The following is a 16,484-nucleotide window of genomic DNA, read 5'->3' on the forward strand; positions in this document are numbered from 1 at the left end:
TCTTTTTAAAATAGAGTAGTGTATCAAAAATATACACATATGGGTGTAGGTATTCTAAATTACATACGTTGTAATTAGAACAGACTTTGTATATAACAAACTGTCTGTACCTCCTGTCCTGTCTGCATATATATATATATATATATACACATACACGCATATATGTATGTGCACATACACACATATATATATATATATCTCACTATGCTTACTGGAAAGAAGTTTATTATGCATTTCATGTATTAATAGGGTGAAAGAAGACATTTTTATGTCACTGTATTTTGTCACAATGAAAAAACCTAAATATATAGATATATTATTGAAAATGATTGTTTAAAATAAAGTGTGTAAAAAATAGATAAGCTAAGTTCATCCAGAAAGTGGATATGCTCTGTATGATGCGCTTTTATTTAAAATTACAAAAAATTAGTTCTGTTCTTAATTTTTCAAAGGTGTTCCATCCATCTTTTAGCAAAACTCTCTTTCCAAAATAAACATTTAGCTACCAAATTTTAGTGCCAATGGCAGAAGTCTGAGATAATGTCACACAACTATATATGATTTCTTAGACTGGAAAATGTAGCACCTTTATTTGGGTAAGAGTATTCCTATGATTTATATTTAGGCCCATGTATACTCTCAATATAGCATATATATATATATACACACATATATGGTGCTTATGTAAGTGCATGCATAATATATTTGCTCAGTTCTGCTCTATTGTAATAAGGTCAGAGAGAGAAGGAATCTGCTTTTGTGACTGACTGTTGAAATAGCATCTTCAAAATTCTGACCTGTCTGGAAAGGATAATAATAACAGAGCTAACAAAGATTTTTTTTTTTTTTTTTTAGTTTTGTTGTTGTTGTTGTTGTTGTTGTTGTTGTGGGGGGGTTTTTTTGGTATGCTATGTAGAGTAAGGCTCTTACTCTACAATTTGTAGCATTTCAGCTGTTTGGATGCATCAGGTGGTACAAAGGAACAGAATAATGAAAATGAAAATTCTGCATATATCAAACCAAAAGCAATAGCTATTTTGTGTGTGTGTAATATTTCTAAGTAATTGTAAGTTTGCCTTTAAGACACTGTCTTGTAATAGGATTATGATAGAAGTCTTGTGCAGATTTAAATTTCAGTTTGATGTGACTTTAATTAGAACTATCATGACTATCTACATCATGAAAACTGAAATGAACCAGTCTTTGGAAGAAAAATTGTATGTCTATGTATAAAACATCTTTGTATTTTTACAATTGTTTGGAACTTGAAATTCAGTTTCTAGGGTTTCTTTTCCTTGGGATGGAGAAGTCTTCAAAATTGAGGTCACATGTTAAGCCACTAAGTTATTGCTTTTATAAATTGAACTCACATACCATTTAAAATGGAAATTATTATCTTCAGAACTAGACTTTCTCAATAGCTTACTGTGGACAGACATATTAGCTTTGTTTTTCTGTAGATGTGAAAAATAGTGTATATATTAGCTACAGGGAAAGGCTTCCCCATACAACATGATCCACACTGCTGGTTGTTGAATATTTGATATATTAATACATATTTATATTCTGAAGTTTGGGCAGTGTTTGTAAAGTCAGGCAGATTTAGTGCCTAAAATAGTTTATAGCCTCAGAGAAAAGTGTCAGTATAAAAATAATAATTTTACGTTAGCTCTTTACACACGGTATCTTTTTTTTCTTCACTTGTGAAATCAGACTTAGATAAAATAAAAAAAAAATCCCAAACTTTTTGAGTTTACAGCCGTTCTATTCCAAATCTCCTTGCTAATGGGAACACAAGAATAGAGACACACAAGTTTTGGACTTGTGCAATATAGTTTCCAATATTTTTCTATTACTCTGGGGGTATACAACAAGATGCACCTGAGACTGTGACAGTGAACACTCACCATTGTATATCTTCAGTGGCAACATTTGCTTTAAAAATCATTGTAGCCTTATGCATTTTAACTCTGCTATGACTTGTTCAAGTTTGTGATGGTGCTTCATTTTGCCATGTGGACTGAAATAAGTCCTACTTGGATAATGTATTCTGAAATACAAAATTATTTGGGACTCTCTCCTTCAACAGTGGCAACTGAAAATGTACAAACTCCCCAGTATGGATAGGATAGCAAAGCTAGCCTGAATATGAATGCTCACTTGTTTGTACAGTTCAGCTTATTCTGAGCACTGACCAAGGAATTGAAGGTGGGCTACCATTGACCTTGCTGTCTCAAATACTCTTCTGTGCAGCCTTGAGAAAAAGAGCAAGACTTACAGAAGGTTGTCCTTCTGCACTCTCAGGAGCTTTTTACAGTAACTTTGAGGTACTCATGGCAAGTCTGATCCCTAAAGCTAAGAGGCACTGAGTAATTGTTGCCTAATTAGAGAAATCTAATCGTATGCAAAGCAAAAAGGATGGAAACTCAGATAGTAATAAGGCCCTACCTGTGCTGGACTCAGCTCATCTTGGGCTGGTTTAAACCTGAGTTTCAATTGCACTAGTTATTTGGGTCAGTTCAAATTCAGGATGCCCTGGAGACAATCATGACTCTTGATGGAAATTGTTATGAATAATGGGGCTATTTGGCTACGAGTAGAAAATATGTTCCCTGTTAAATCATTGTCACCCCAGGCAAGAATATTATTCTCCCAGCTCTTTCCTCTGACCTTCTCCCTTCCCCCTTGTTCATTTGCTCAAGGGCTGTTCTGCCTTTGCCACACTTAATGGCTCCCCTGATGGCTACAAGTTGTATTGCATGGGATGTTAATTACTAAATCCAGAGGGACAGTCAGATACTGAATGGAATGTTTGGGAGTTTTTGGTTCCTTGGTTTGTTGGTTGGTTTCTTTGGGTTTTTTTTTTTTTTTTGGTTTTTTGTGGTTTTTTTTTTTTTTTTTTTTTTTTTTTTTTTTTTTGTTTTGTTTTGTTTGGTTTTTTTGTTTCATTTTTGGATTTTTTTTTTTTTTTTAATTTTTCTTTTTACATAATCTCCCCTATCCAAAAGATGAAAAGAGAAACAGGCAGCCTCTGCATGATATCTGTTGTCTGACATGTTCCTACTGTCCCTTAGTACTACTGTAGAACTGCTCTACCATATGGTCATTATCTGTCATTCTGGAAAGAGGATATGTCAGTAGCTGAAAGTCAGTTTTATTTTTTCCCATTTACTATGTATTTCACCTCTTTCAGATCAACATGGAGCAAAATTGCTGGAAATCTGTAAGGGGACTCAATAAGGACTGAGAATCAAAGGATCTATTGATTCTTCATGTATTCCATAACTGGCACAAATAGAAATAGTGGACTCTTCTAAGACTGTTGATTAACTGCAGTTTCTTGAAATTTTAGAAATTAAACTAGGTAACTTCCCAGACTTCCTGCCTCAAAAAGTAGAGATATAACATGTAAAAAACTGTTTCATGTACTGACAGTAACAAGCCTAATGGTACTAGTAGAATAAATACTCTTATTTCAAAGCAACTTGAGAATAATAGAGTAAATAAAATGTGACCAATGTGTCAGTGCATTTTTAATATAGGAGTTAGTTAATATTCTTAGTTAGTTATGATGTAGGAAGCATAGGTACAGGAAAGAAATTTGCTTTCAGAAGGTTTGAAAATAAAAAGAATATTGCTTCTTAAATATTCAGGTTAATACCAGGGAAAGAAATTTTGCCTCCTAATAAGCCTCGTTTAGAACTTTCACAAAACTCAGAATAGAATTGAAAAATAATGTGAGACTTTTCGTTATAGTATGAAAGCTGTAGTACAGTAACATGCTCTTCTTTTCTGTCTTTCCATCTTCAACTTATGATTATTTAAAATTACATTAATTATTCCATTATAAGTGCAGAATGAAAACCTTTACAAAGTTCCTTCTGTGCATCACTTCCTATGCTGATGTTAGCTCCAGAAGCTATTATTCATATGAGATGATGTCAAGATCAGCTTTCTCTGCATATAGAAGGCCAGACTCAGATATCAAGAGCATTTGTCACCAGGACAGTCAGGCTTATCAAAACTATTGAAACAGCACATTGAGATTCTGCTTTGCTATAAGAAGAGCTGCATCCAAGAAAAATATTGTCATAAAACATTTCATCTGGAAAACACATAATTATAAATGATAGGATAAGCTTCTCATTTGTAAAAGCACATTATGTCATTAATTTTTGAAAGGTGTGATTTTTTTGCACAGTTATTTTGAATGGAAGATCAAGAACATTTAGTTGTCACATTTTCAAATTAAGAATCAGAAGTTATGAGAAGACTGTGAACTGAGCATATAGTTTTACTTGTGTCTGTTTTCATTATTTCATTCAAAAATTTAAAAATTTATTTTACAGACATCAGCATGGCTTCATACATCATGAAGGCATCTAGTGTTTCCTATTCCATATATGCTTTGGATAAAGTTTATTTTATTGTGTCAACAAGAGGAAATGCTTGAGAAATTGAAATACTGTCAACTATGTCCTCAAAGTTCTATAATGTATATACATGCAATTTTGTTGCTGATACAACTTAATATTATTACCACTGACATTTTAAAAGTACTTCCAGATCAAGTTCCAGCAGTGAAAAATACCTGTCTATCCCTAAAGAATCTAAAGCTTATAGTGTAAGAGTTAAGGTGGAGCACTTTTTTTCATATTCCTAACCAATATATGACTATTAGGCCAGAGCACAAGCCTTTCATTATTTATACTTTCAACAACAAGCTACTTACTATAGGTAACACCAGTTTCACATGAGTTCAGCATTTAAAAATTAGGTGGTCAGTATAGCCTGCTGATCTAGAGTACTTCTCTTGTCAGTGGGACAGGATCACACTTCTGGAGGATGGTTCTTCCCATCTCTACATGGTGAAATGAGCCATATTCTGGATGTGACCCTTTTCAGACAGCTGGAATCTTCCTCCTGATCTGAACCACTTTTCCAAAGTCTCATTTTGTGACAGGTTAAGTACAACAGAATCTGTATGAAAGACTCATAGAAAGATATGCAGAACAAAATCTTGGATGAGCAAAAAAAGACAGAAATAATACCATAGAGGTCCAGCTCTGAAACTTTTTTTTTAGAAAAGATCCCATTGGCTTTCATTTGTGTTTGCTTCAGAAGAGTGCCATATTCTACTGCCAAATGTTCCAGTTTTATCTAATACTCTGTAATAAAAAATTTAAAGATACTTTGAGAAGAGAATAACAAAAACATTAAACTGGTCTATATTTTGTAGTGAGTGCATGGCTTTGGGGTTTTTCTTTAGTCCTATAAAAATTAAAAAAGCTCTAAAACCTAAATAGAAAACTACAGTTATTACAAGGAATTGCACAGGGGAATATATGAGGACATCTATTTTCCTCATTAGGATTTCCATCACAGTGATTCCGAAATGGACAACATCTACATATAGTCAGCAGGGATCTGATTACAAGTGTTTGAATGACTAAGTTCTCTGTGGGGTTTATCCTAAATAGGTAGTCTTCAGTTTGTGAAGTTTACCAAAAAAGCCAAGATATTTTCCTATTGGAACTATGTCTTGATGAAAGCATTTTTACTTGGGTTCATGGCAGCATCAAGTCACAAGTTGCACAAAAGCCTAGACATAAACTATGACACTTGAACCCTACAAATACCATGTATATCAATTAAAAAAGGTTTATGTTTATGATGTCTGTAAGAGTACCTTTATAGCCTAATGGTTTCCTTGTTAGAAAAAAAAAAAAAAGAGAGAAAACTGCCTTTTCTGCCCCATTATCCTTGATGATCCATTAATTACTATGCATTACCTTGTGAAATGCAGTGAAAACATCTTGCAAGACCAGAGTTCTCCATGTGTGCTATTTTTTTACTAGCTTTGTGGATTCAAAGGTCTTTTTCCTTTCCTTCTCTTCACAGGAAACGATCTCTTTCTAGTTGCAGTTCATGAACTCGGACATGCTCTGGGCTTGGAGCACTCTAATGATCCCACTGCAATCATGGCTCCATTTTACCAATATATGGAAACTGACAACTTCAAACTACCTAATGACGATTTACAGGGCATCCAGAAGATATATGGTATGTTGTGTTCTCATCAGACAACGCAAGCTTTTTGGTTTAGAGTAACTTTGAGGTCCTCCTGGCCATATCCCCTCTCCAAAGGGCTCATTGGTGTAACTTCACCAGTTGTTATGCCAGAGTCTCTGTGTGAGTAAAGCATCCAAAGATTTTGAGGACACTCTTACTCTTTTTCTTACTGTTCAAAACTTATATTCAAATCTGCACTCCTCTGGAACAGTAATTTTAAATGTCTTAAAAATCCATAAAGAAAATTCAATCAAAATTATTCCAAACTATGAAAATATTAAGAAATGCAAGTGCTTAACTATAATGAGATTATTTACACAGGTGTCCAAGCTCATGTAACTGGATGAATCGATTGCCTCTCAGTTTATCAGTTATAATACAGAAAATTTCTCTCAAAATCTGAGGTCCTGTAAACACCCTTATGATATATATAACAAATTGATTTCAAAATAGTGTTATAGTCCCTACAGAGGGTAAAGAAGGGACTACTTCTTTAAAATATGTTCATTTCAGTTTTTATGGCCTGATATAAAATACCTGTGATGCAAATAAATTCTGCATTTAACAAGACAATTGAATTTTTTTTAATTACTAACAATAGTGTAATTGTGATTGTGTTGAATGTAATACTATCTGCCATATTACTATCCCTTAAACTTCCAAAGACATAGCTCTAGTTTTGGTTTTAATGACTTTGATTCTGTTGGTATATGTTAAATGGTTTAAGTTGTTTTTTTTTTCTTTAAAGATTTATTTGACTTTCAGAATTGAAAATTCTGTTGTATCTCCATGTTTATGTTCTTTATCCAGTGCATATAATTTGCTATTGTCTTGCTCAATATTCTGTAATTAAATCTGCGCTGGATTAAATTCTGTACTTCCAGTTTTTCCTGTTTAGTTTGTTGTATTTATGTTGAATATTGTGAGGACTATTCCTTCTTTATCCATCCTACTAGAAAGAACAGCTATGATCATTTAGAATTACTGTACTGCTAACTAGAAATCTGCAGACTCCATGGTGTAATAGTAACAAGAATTTTAAAATATCATATTCACAAGCGCAGATAGATATTTTTGTAAAGCATAAATAGCAATTTCAGAATGACTGGCTGATCAGGTTTTGTTTGGTTGGGTTTTTTTCCTGTGTGATTAGCTGGAGGGAAGGTTGTTTCTCATGACCTCATAAGTTGGTAGTCTAGACTTAAGGGCTAGACAAGAATATTTTGCTGAAAAGTAGCTGCTAAGCTCAAACAGCTGTGGGCTATACATTAGGAAAAATGTGTTACCCCTGGGAAGTAATATCTGACATCACCACAAAATGGCATAAAAAAACTTTGATTTGGTTAAAAACTTTCCAACATGAGCTACTGCAAACTGATTCCTTTGCTCCCTTTAAAATCAAGATGTGATCTGGAATCATATGTCTCAATAAAAATGTCATACCTATTAAAATAATCATTTTGGTCTGCAGTATTCCTTGAAATACTGTTATTAACTTTAAATTATAAATGTCACAAGTCTTAAAATTGTGAATGAAATAAATGCCTTATTAAATCATATGACAACCATTTGGCAAGTTTAAGATTTCCGTACATACTCCATCTTTTTTTTTTCTTATATAGTATGTGGTTTTTCATAAAATTCTCAAAAATTCAAATGTCATTTGTGCAGTTTTAGAGTTGTCTTACTATTCAAAAGTGTTTCTGAAAGTGGTCAAAAGAAACAGCATTTCTTTTTAAGGTCAAAGTGTATTATATATTTAAATTATTTGGAGAGAGGCCTAAATAGAGTGAGCAAAAATTAAAACATTCATCTTGTTTCCAGACATGAAGCTATAAGTGAAGCTTCTTATTTTTTGTCCATGAAAAATAAATGTTGCTGATATGTGTAGAGAGGGGCAGGCATTTTCAGCACACTCATTTCAAGTCATTCAGTATGCCATTTAGGGTATGATCATTATCTGTCTGGGATGGCCTGGTGACTTGCAGGTGGAGAAACTATGAGTTGGATAGTAATTTCATAAAACTCAGTACATTTTGACAAATAAGATATTTGGAAGAAGAAAAATGTTGTAACACTGCTTAACAGAGTTTTAGTTTTTCACTTGAAGAAAATATGTCAACCATGGCAGGGGGGTGATAGGGTGTGTGTGTTGTATACATGCCCAGAACTTGAGGTCCAGTTTTAGGAGCTGCTGTACATACCAAAGGACATTGGAAAAAGCTGGGATTGTCCTGTCTCTAATGAATATGACATTACTTGATCTAAAAATTTGGTCAGTACTAAGTAGCAGGTATGCTACATATGTTCATGTGTGAATTGATGACTATATATTAAAAATATACATTGAAAATCTATTGACTGATGATGATCTTATAAGGAACAAGATCTTTTTTCATTTTTTTGTACAAGAGAAAATGTCCTGTTATCAGAACTCAATTGGTAAATAATTTGCTTTGAACTATTTCTCGTCTGAAATGATGCTGGCCTAAGCATCCTTAGAAGGTTTTATTAGAATGTTTTTCCAAAAAGGAAGATTTTAGGTAATAAAAATTAATTATTTTCCTTGGTTTTGGTAGTCATTCTTTATACCCTTTACAAGCACTGCCTGGTTGGTAACTGGAACAGGTTCCCCAGGGAAGTGGTTACAGCACCAGCCTGAGTTCAGGAGGCACTTGGACGATGCTCTCAGGCACACAGTGTGACTCTTGGGGTGTCCTGGGCAGGGCCAAGAGCTGGACTCAGTCGTTCTGATGGGTCCCTTCCAACTCAGCATATTCTGTGATTCTATGATTCAGTGATTTAATAACACCAGAAAGGTATGTCAGGTCACTTTTTCATGCCCCTTTCACTGTTGGGTTTGTACAGCTTACAGCTGGCTTTGTTGTGTACGTTTCCTTTAGTGGGTTTGTATATTACATCCAGCTGCTGTATTTTTAAAGGTCCACCTGACAGGATACCACCACCAACCAGACCTCTGCCAACAGTGCCCCCGCATCGTTCAGTCCCTCCAGCAGACCCACGGAAGAATGACAGGCAACCAAAACCTCCCCGGCCACCCACTGGTGACAAACCTTCCTACCCCGGAGCCAAGCCGAACATCTGTGATGGGAACTTCAACACTCTGGCTATTCTTCGCCGGGAAATGTTTGTTTTTAAGGTAGGAGGCTGTGAATTTTTCAGTGTTACATCAAATGTCTACATTTCTCTTCTTTTTTTTTTTTATAAAGCAAACTCTCATTTGTCATGACTCTACATTCCCAGCCTGCTCACAGTTAGAAAGTTCAAGAAAAAAATTTTAAAATAAACATAGACATGGCTTAAACATCTAGCAGGGGATGGCTGTAATGTTCTATTTTAAGAAAATACCCCTGTCAGCAGAAACTGTAATGCCTCAAAATGTAAGGGTAAATAAATACTGCATGTTATGGAAAGATAAAAAGTGTAAATCAATTCATGAATAATAGGGATGGTTTTGTTGGAAATACAGCCACATGCCATCATACAGTAGATACTGTTAATTCAGTACTTGGCTTTTTTTCATGAAACTATAATTTTAACTTTATTATTAGATCTGTCATTTATAAAGGAAGTTTGTCATTGTGTTGTGGTCGCATTGAAACCACAATATCTTACTAAAGGTCTTTGCCACAAAATTCTTACTGCAAATGTGCCATTATTTATGTCCATTCATCTTCTTGCTCTGAGCTGATAATGGGGTGTATATACAACAAACTGAAATAAACAAATTGGACTGAAAGGCAGTCTTTTAATAGAAGCACTTTGCTGAGGCTCATGGACATCAAAGGTATCTTTAGGAGGATGATCTGCAGTATGGTTTCCAGAAGGCAATGAATGTTGGAGAAAAAATTACAGAATCATTATTGCTCAGTCTCTTAAACCAATTTCCTGTCAGGTAATCTTGTGCAAAAGATTCAGAAGAAAGCAAGAAGATAATCTGTTTTGTTTTTGTTTTTTTTTTTAAGTAATAGCGTGTCACATTTGCTTAAGCAATAGGAAGTGTGAGATCTTTGTTTTGTAAATGTTTGATAGGATCCTTTTTATCTTCAGTATTATAGGTAGAGAAGAAGGGCTTTCCATGTGACTAGATAAGCATTGTCTCTTCAGCAATAGTGTAAGTGCAAGGGAAAAACAATGTATTTGTCCCAAAACATGAAGCTCCCTCTTCAATTTTGTTGTCTTTTCTGATAGGACTCTTTTCTCCTGTACGTGTTTTCTTTTTATATAATCCATTTTACCAGATAAACCTTATTAGCAACGCTACCCAGGCTTTCACTTTCTTTAGCATATCTAAAAAACATGTACAAATAGCTTTACATTTATTCATTCAAAATTATTGAGCTAACTTCACAATCCAATGGACAGGGAATATTTTTCCCATAAACAGCTAAGGATTTTAACAGCCTAGGGCTGTCAGCCCATTCCATTTGAATAGATGGTATATGGTGAAACACTGGGAGGTCCTGAACCATTAGTCTTTTATGACTAAAACTCAAAGGTTGAGGAAGAACCTAATTTTCTAACTTGACATTAAACAGGATATTAAAATACCTACTTCAATCTCATGTCATCCACCTCAAGAGCAATAGAACATATTCTCATTTAGTTTAGACATAAATCAATAAACTGAGAAATTCTGTTCCACTAATACAAAATTTCCTGTCTAGGCAAGCCTATGTTCCTGGATAAATATATTCACCTCCATTAATAATGACTCTTATCTCATCTGATTGAAAACAAATTAAGTTTTCTTCAAAAATGTTTACTGCTTACTGCCTAACACCACATATTTACTATAAAGTGTGTATGCTTGCTAGTGTGCTGACTGCGTTTATGTTCCAGAATCAAAAGTCCTTTCATGATGATTCCAATGAGGAAATATGATAAAAGTCTCTCAGAGAAAAATGAGCAGTAACAGAACGCTTCTGGATTTCATGTATGCAGTCTGACTCCCCAACTGAAGTCACTGCAAACATAACATCAATGTGCTAGGAAGGGAAGGTCACCTTTGTTGAGGTTAATTTCTTTAGGGTCCTGCAGTTTCCCTTTTCTCCTCAGGATGCCTAGGAACATAACAAGGCATGCCTTGGGTTAGGGTGCTAAGCAATGGAATTTGCCTGAGTATAGGGATTTTGACTTTGTAGAATGAGTGTCTTTGAATGCCTGAATTAGTGATCCTTAAGTGTTTTCTTCATAAATTAATTTGCTAGTGAAGATTTTTGTCTGCTAAAGGATTTTTATTAACTGTTTGGGATTTTTTGAAGGAGTATGAGGGGATGATTTTAAGGGAGGACTATAAAAGGGGCAGAAAAGAGAAAGAGTTAGAAAAGTCAACTTTGTAGAATCCTGGGGTGTGGGACAGGTTATAAGGAAAAGCTCAGTGTCTCTGAATATAGCAGAAAAAGAGAAGGAATTAGTTCTTAGGAGGTGAAATAGGGACTGAACACAGAGAAATCATCCAGCAAAGGAGGAAACCCAGCTGGAGATTCTGTGATCTGTCACAAAAAAAAAATAATCCAAGCCTCTTTTCCCTTACTCCTTAATGATAGTGCAAGGGAAGACTGGGAGGGCATGAGTGATGGGCTGGGAGCCAGGTACAGAAAGGTGGAGAACGGGGCATTGATGACAGTGCTGTACCAGGTGGAAACAATTAAAGAAGAATTATGACCTTCATTGGAAGAATTATTGCTGGATAGTTCCCAGATGAGTTAAATGAATACAGTTGGAGGCTAATCAAATTAAAACCTTTTCTTTCTTTGTCTTTATCCAGAGGTCTGTAATTATTGTCTAGTGGCAGATTTTACTGCATCCTGAATGGAAAGTATACCATATACTGATTTCAAATTGAAAATAGCCTTTTTTAAGTCTCAAACTCAGGAGCTCGATTTTTTTAAATAATCCTTGAAATTGCTTGGGAACTTGGCCACAGAATTGAAGAATCTTAGCACTTTTGAATAATTAAATTATAATTTAAGCATAAAACTGAAGCATTAAATCTAACACATTGAGGTACACTATTGATTTTCATAGTAGATGACAAACATTACTAATTCCAAGTTTGTTTTCTCTTGGCTCTTGATCTTTGGTTTTAAGACTATATGGCATTCTCAAGTGGATATACCCAGGGCAAAACTGAATCACGCTAAATTTAAGGAGAAAATGCAATTTACACTTATCCATCCTTTTTTATTGTTTTGCCATCACTTTGGCAAAGTAACAATCTTAAAAACACTTGATAAAATTTCTAGGATCATAAAGATGAAAAACAGGGGAACTCTTCTTGATCTAACATAAATATTAAATGCAAAAGTGAAGCAATCAACTTACTAAAGATTCTCCAATGATCACAAAAAAAATTTATAGTTTTACAGATCACATTTTTTTTGTAGGAATTATTGGATTTTTTAAAAAAGGTAATTATTTTATGCCAAAATATACACATATCAATATCACTGACATAAAATGTATTGTCCCGAGAGGATTTCTTCCAGAATTGTTTAAATTAGATGCCCTTAAAATGTCCCTGCCAGCTGTAAGGTTTGGGGACACAGTATGCTAGGCAATGAAAAAGTTTGTTAAAATCAATGCATCATAACTATTGGTTTCAGTTGTCACCAACTGATAAATACTGCTGTTATTTGATTCATGCTTGAATTGGTATAAGGAACTATCAGGACAGAGGAATTTCTATGCCAAAATTCATGTGTGCCAAGTTTTTATCTTTGGATAGCTTCTTAGCTTCTGTATTTATACTTTGTACAATTACTATTTTGCTGTCACACTCATTTCCAACCTTTTCTTCTGTTTAGTTAGAAGTCCCCTGGGACACAGAAAAATGGCTGAAAATGGTGAAAAAAGAAAGGTCTTTCTTTTCTGGGCAAGTTATGCAAAGTGTCTGCCTTTAATGAAAATCCTCTCAGCCATTGTGTGTAGCAGTATGTGGTACCCAACAATACTGTGTTATTAATGTCTCCTGAGAGTGCCTCCAGGGCTGGTGCATCATGAAAAGAAACCCCATTGTCTAAGGTCTGCAGAAAAAACCCATTAGTGAAGAAGTTTGCAGCATACACTTCAACTTTCTTCCTTGTGTCCTGTGCAATTCACACTTTGTTCCATGGCAACAAAATTACCTGTAGCTCTTGTTCATCAAACGGCGTGACTGCTGGCAATATCCTTTTCCTTTACGTTCTTTTCAGTCTCACAGATTTAAAAAAATCTTGCTTTCTTGAGCAAGTTGCATCTCAAAAAGTAAGCATATGTTGAATTTGTCCTTCATAAGCATCAATTAGAGGGACAAGTTACTGTCCCTTTTTTATATGACACAGGTTTTTGTTTCACAGAAGAACATTTCACAGAGCTTGCACTGGTCCTTTGTTTAACGCTAAATCCCTAGGAAACAAATGAATGCATCCTGTATAATCTGTAATGGTTTTAGTATTCATGTTGGAAAAGTTAACTCCTTGGAGAGCAGCATTTTTTAACTACTTTCATATACTGTGGTGTATGTTGATATGTAATTTAAGTATTAGATAAAGAATTTTGTCCAACAGACAAATACTATTTACAGCTCAGAGGAATGTCTTCTGAACACTGCAGATGGTAGAATATAGAACTAGTTTGAGGAAGTCCTTAACAGGCTGTAGTATTTTCTCCACAACTTGCAGAAATTTGTTTTCTGACTCTTGATCTGCTAAGAACCATTGTAAAAACATTTATGACATGCCAAACAAGCCAAGTAAATTAGGCTCTAATTACTCCTTGGCATTAGTTTAGACTTTGATTGCTTTCATACGTAACAGTACAGATTCCATTTAATATCCCTCTTAGAACTGTGTATTTATATAGAGTATGCCATTAAACACAAAAGGAAAAAAAATCTGTTTCTTGGTATGTGGTAAACACATGAGAAACTTTTAAAGCATTTTAGCATTGGCTATTTAATCTAATTAAAAATATGTGAGACAGAGGGAAAATAATACTAAAGAAAGCAGAGGCAAAGAAATAGCTATAGTATGAGACTTGATTTCACTGTATTTGAAAGCAGACTTTTTTTTCAGAGCTCTTGTGGTCTGTTTGTGTAGCTGGTTTTTGTCGTGTCATGCTGTGGGTGTCTGAGCTGTCAACTGCTGCCTGAGAAAGTTCAGCAGAGGATCCTGAGGAAGTAGGCACTTTGTGATCTGAGAGGGAGAACCACTTAACATCTTAGCTGTAAAAGACTTGGAACAGTAGTTCAGAAGTATCTATGTCTGCAGAGAGCAGACCCCTTTTGCCTTTTTTTTGTATCATGTTGGGAAGAACAGTTTGATGGAGTTTGCCAGTTTTGAACTAATCAGGGAAGGAGAGCTGTTTTAATTCAGGTAATTCAGTTTATATTTTGAAATGAAGAGAAAAGCAGCAAAAACTCAGTGGGGATTTCAATGTATTATAATATAGCAAGCTAACTGGAAATGTACATCATGGTTGTTTTATGAGACAAAACCAAATTGTAGGATGTCATGAGGACACAAGCAGGGACATGCTGGGATGCTAAAAAGTTATAGCTTGTCTGTTTTTGATAATTGAATACTTTCACTGACAGATGTAAAAATATTCTCCAACTGTTACCTCAGCCTTTCAATCTGCTTCAAAGCTCGAAAAGGTTTCTAGCTAACACATTTCACAGCCTTAAAATGGGAAGTACAATCTGTTCCTTACAGTGTGGAAAGTGGGTAGTATATTCCATCCAGCTGCAGAGCAATTTAGACAAGAATGTAATCACCTGGGTGATAATTTTACCAGAATAGTTCTGTTTAAAACCCTTCTACCATCTCTCTTTTTAAAAAGTTGTCTTGAACTTTATTACACAATTTGAAAGACGGCAGCCTAGTCATAGGAATACTTATTATCTAGCACCTACATGCATGTCTGTATATATAAATGTAATCTTTGTGCATAGAAAGTTCTAAAAAAATCCTAACTCTATTTTTAGGGCTTTATTATCAATATCATTGATATATATCATATTGAAACTTGCAAGCAACTTGAACTGATTAATAGTCTGTACTGTCTGCCTAGTAAAATTCCCATTAGTCATGTAGTAGCCCATTAAGAAGTATAACCTCACCAGGATGTATGAGTCAGTATCTTCCACAGGGCTTTAGATTTGTCAGGAGAGGGAGTACTGTTTTTTTCCAAAAGGCTGTGTTTTCATTGGCAAACAGTGTGGTGTAAAAGGATGTAAGCAGTAGTAGAGCAGATGGTACTGAGTTCCTCTAATGTCCATCATATGTGCTTTGCTTTTAATTAGATACAGTTTGTCCTCTGAGGCCAAACAGTTGTACAATCCTTGTGGTTTAGATTTTTCAGAAGAGTAGCTATGTCTTAGACACTGCTGTCTTTGACTGTGGACCCCACGAAAGTGCACCACACCGGTGTTTCATCTAATGGTGGCTATTACCATCTTGTTAATTTGTAATTGCTCACACCATCTTGACCCAAATAAACCCTCACATGCAAAATATATTATTATTTCTTCCCATACAACTTTTTGCATGACACAATTGTACCTGTTGCTTGACTACCTCCATACTACAAGTTTACATTGCAATACAGTTGAGGAAGATGAGCTAGATTTAACAGCTATGCTGAAGAATTGCCTTGAACGTAAAAGCTAATATTCTGAATTTTATTTTCCCTGAAAGAAAAGCAAGACAGATGATTTGTTTAATTTCAAATTAAACATGAGGAAAAATAATTGTCCCTTCTGCGACTTTTTGTAGCGACAGAAATATGAGCACTAAAATATCATAGCTTCCCAAAATGTTTCTGTCACTTATTTTTCCCACTTAACTCCAAAGAAAGTTTCAAGTATTTCTACATACTCTCCTAAAACCCCTATAGGTCCTTTCCAACCTCAGCCTTTCTGTGATTCTGTTAGTGTGCTGAAATTTGACTGTTTCACCCATTTATTTCCCAGTAGCATTTGCTCCATCTCCTTTGGAATATGACTGTCAGGGGCTATAGCTAGTGAGATTTGGTCAGGAGACTGTTTTGTGACTTTTTCATTCCAGCTCAGAGAAACAGACCAGGCAGAGGAGACTGGGGTGTGTGTCACCTGCTCGCAAACACGAACAAGAGAAGTGCAGGGGAAGGAACGTCCACCCTTTCTGTCTGTGTGAGACAGATGCTCTGCTGCCTCCCTCCCCTGGGCCAGCTTTCAGAGGAAATCATCTTCCTTCCTAGGGTCAGGCTCTGAGCCAGAATATTTTATTCAAAGGCTGGCTTGGTCCTGTCTCTTTGAGACTCTCCCCATCTCATGATGAGCCATTAATACCCACAAGGTGCACTCGCTAACCCAGAGTCTCCTCACAGATAAAAAGGAGCAATTCAGGCTCTTCAAAGGTTTTCACAGA

General features: G+C 35.2%; 1 protein-coding gene across 1 annotated transcript in view; it reads left to right on the forward strand.

Moving 5' to 3' along the window:
- MMP16 (matrix metallopeptidase 16) overlaps window positions 1-16,484 on the forward strand; it is a 163,334-nt gene that overhangs the window by 113,999 nt on the left and 32,851 nt on the right. The window contains exons 5-6 of the mRNA XM_058032294.1: window positions 5,902-6,063; window positions 9,015-9,232. Coding sequence (XP_057888277.1) covers window positions 5,902-6,063; window positions 9,015-9,232 — 380 coding nt within the window. The remainder of the gene's footprint in view (window positions 1-5,901; window positions 6,064-9,014; window positions 9,233-16,484) is intronic.

This window comes from Melospiza georgiana, chromosome 1, assembly GCF_028018845.1.
Source record: "Melospiza georgiana isolate bMelGeo1 chromosome 1, bMelGeo1.pri, whole genome shotgun sequence".
Taxonomy (NCBI): domain Eukaryota; kingdom Metazoa; phylum Chordata; class Aves; order Passeriformes; family Passerellidae; genus Melospiza; species Melospiza georgiana.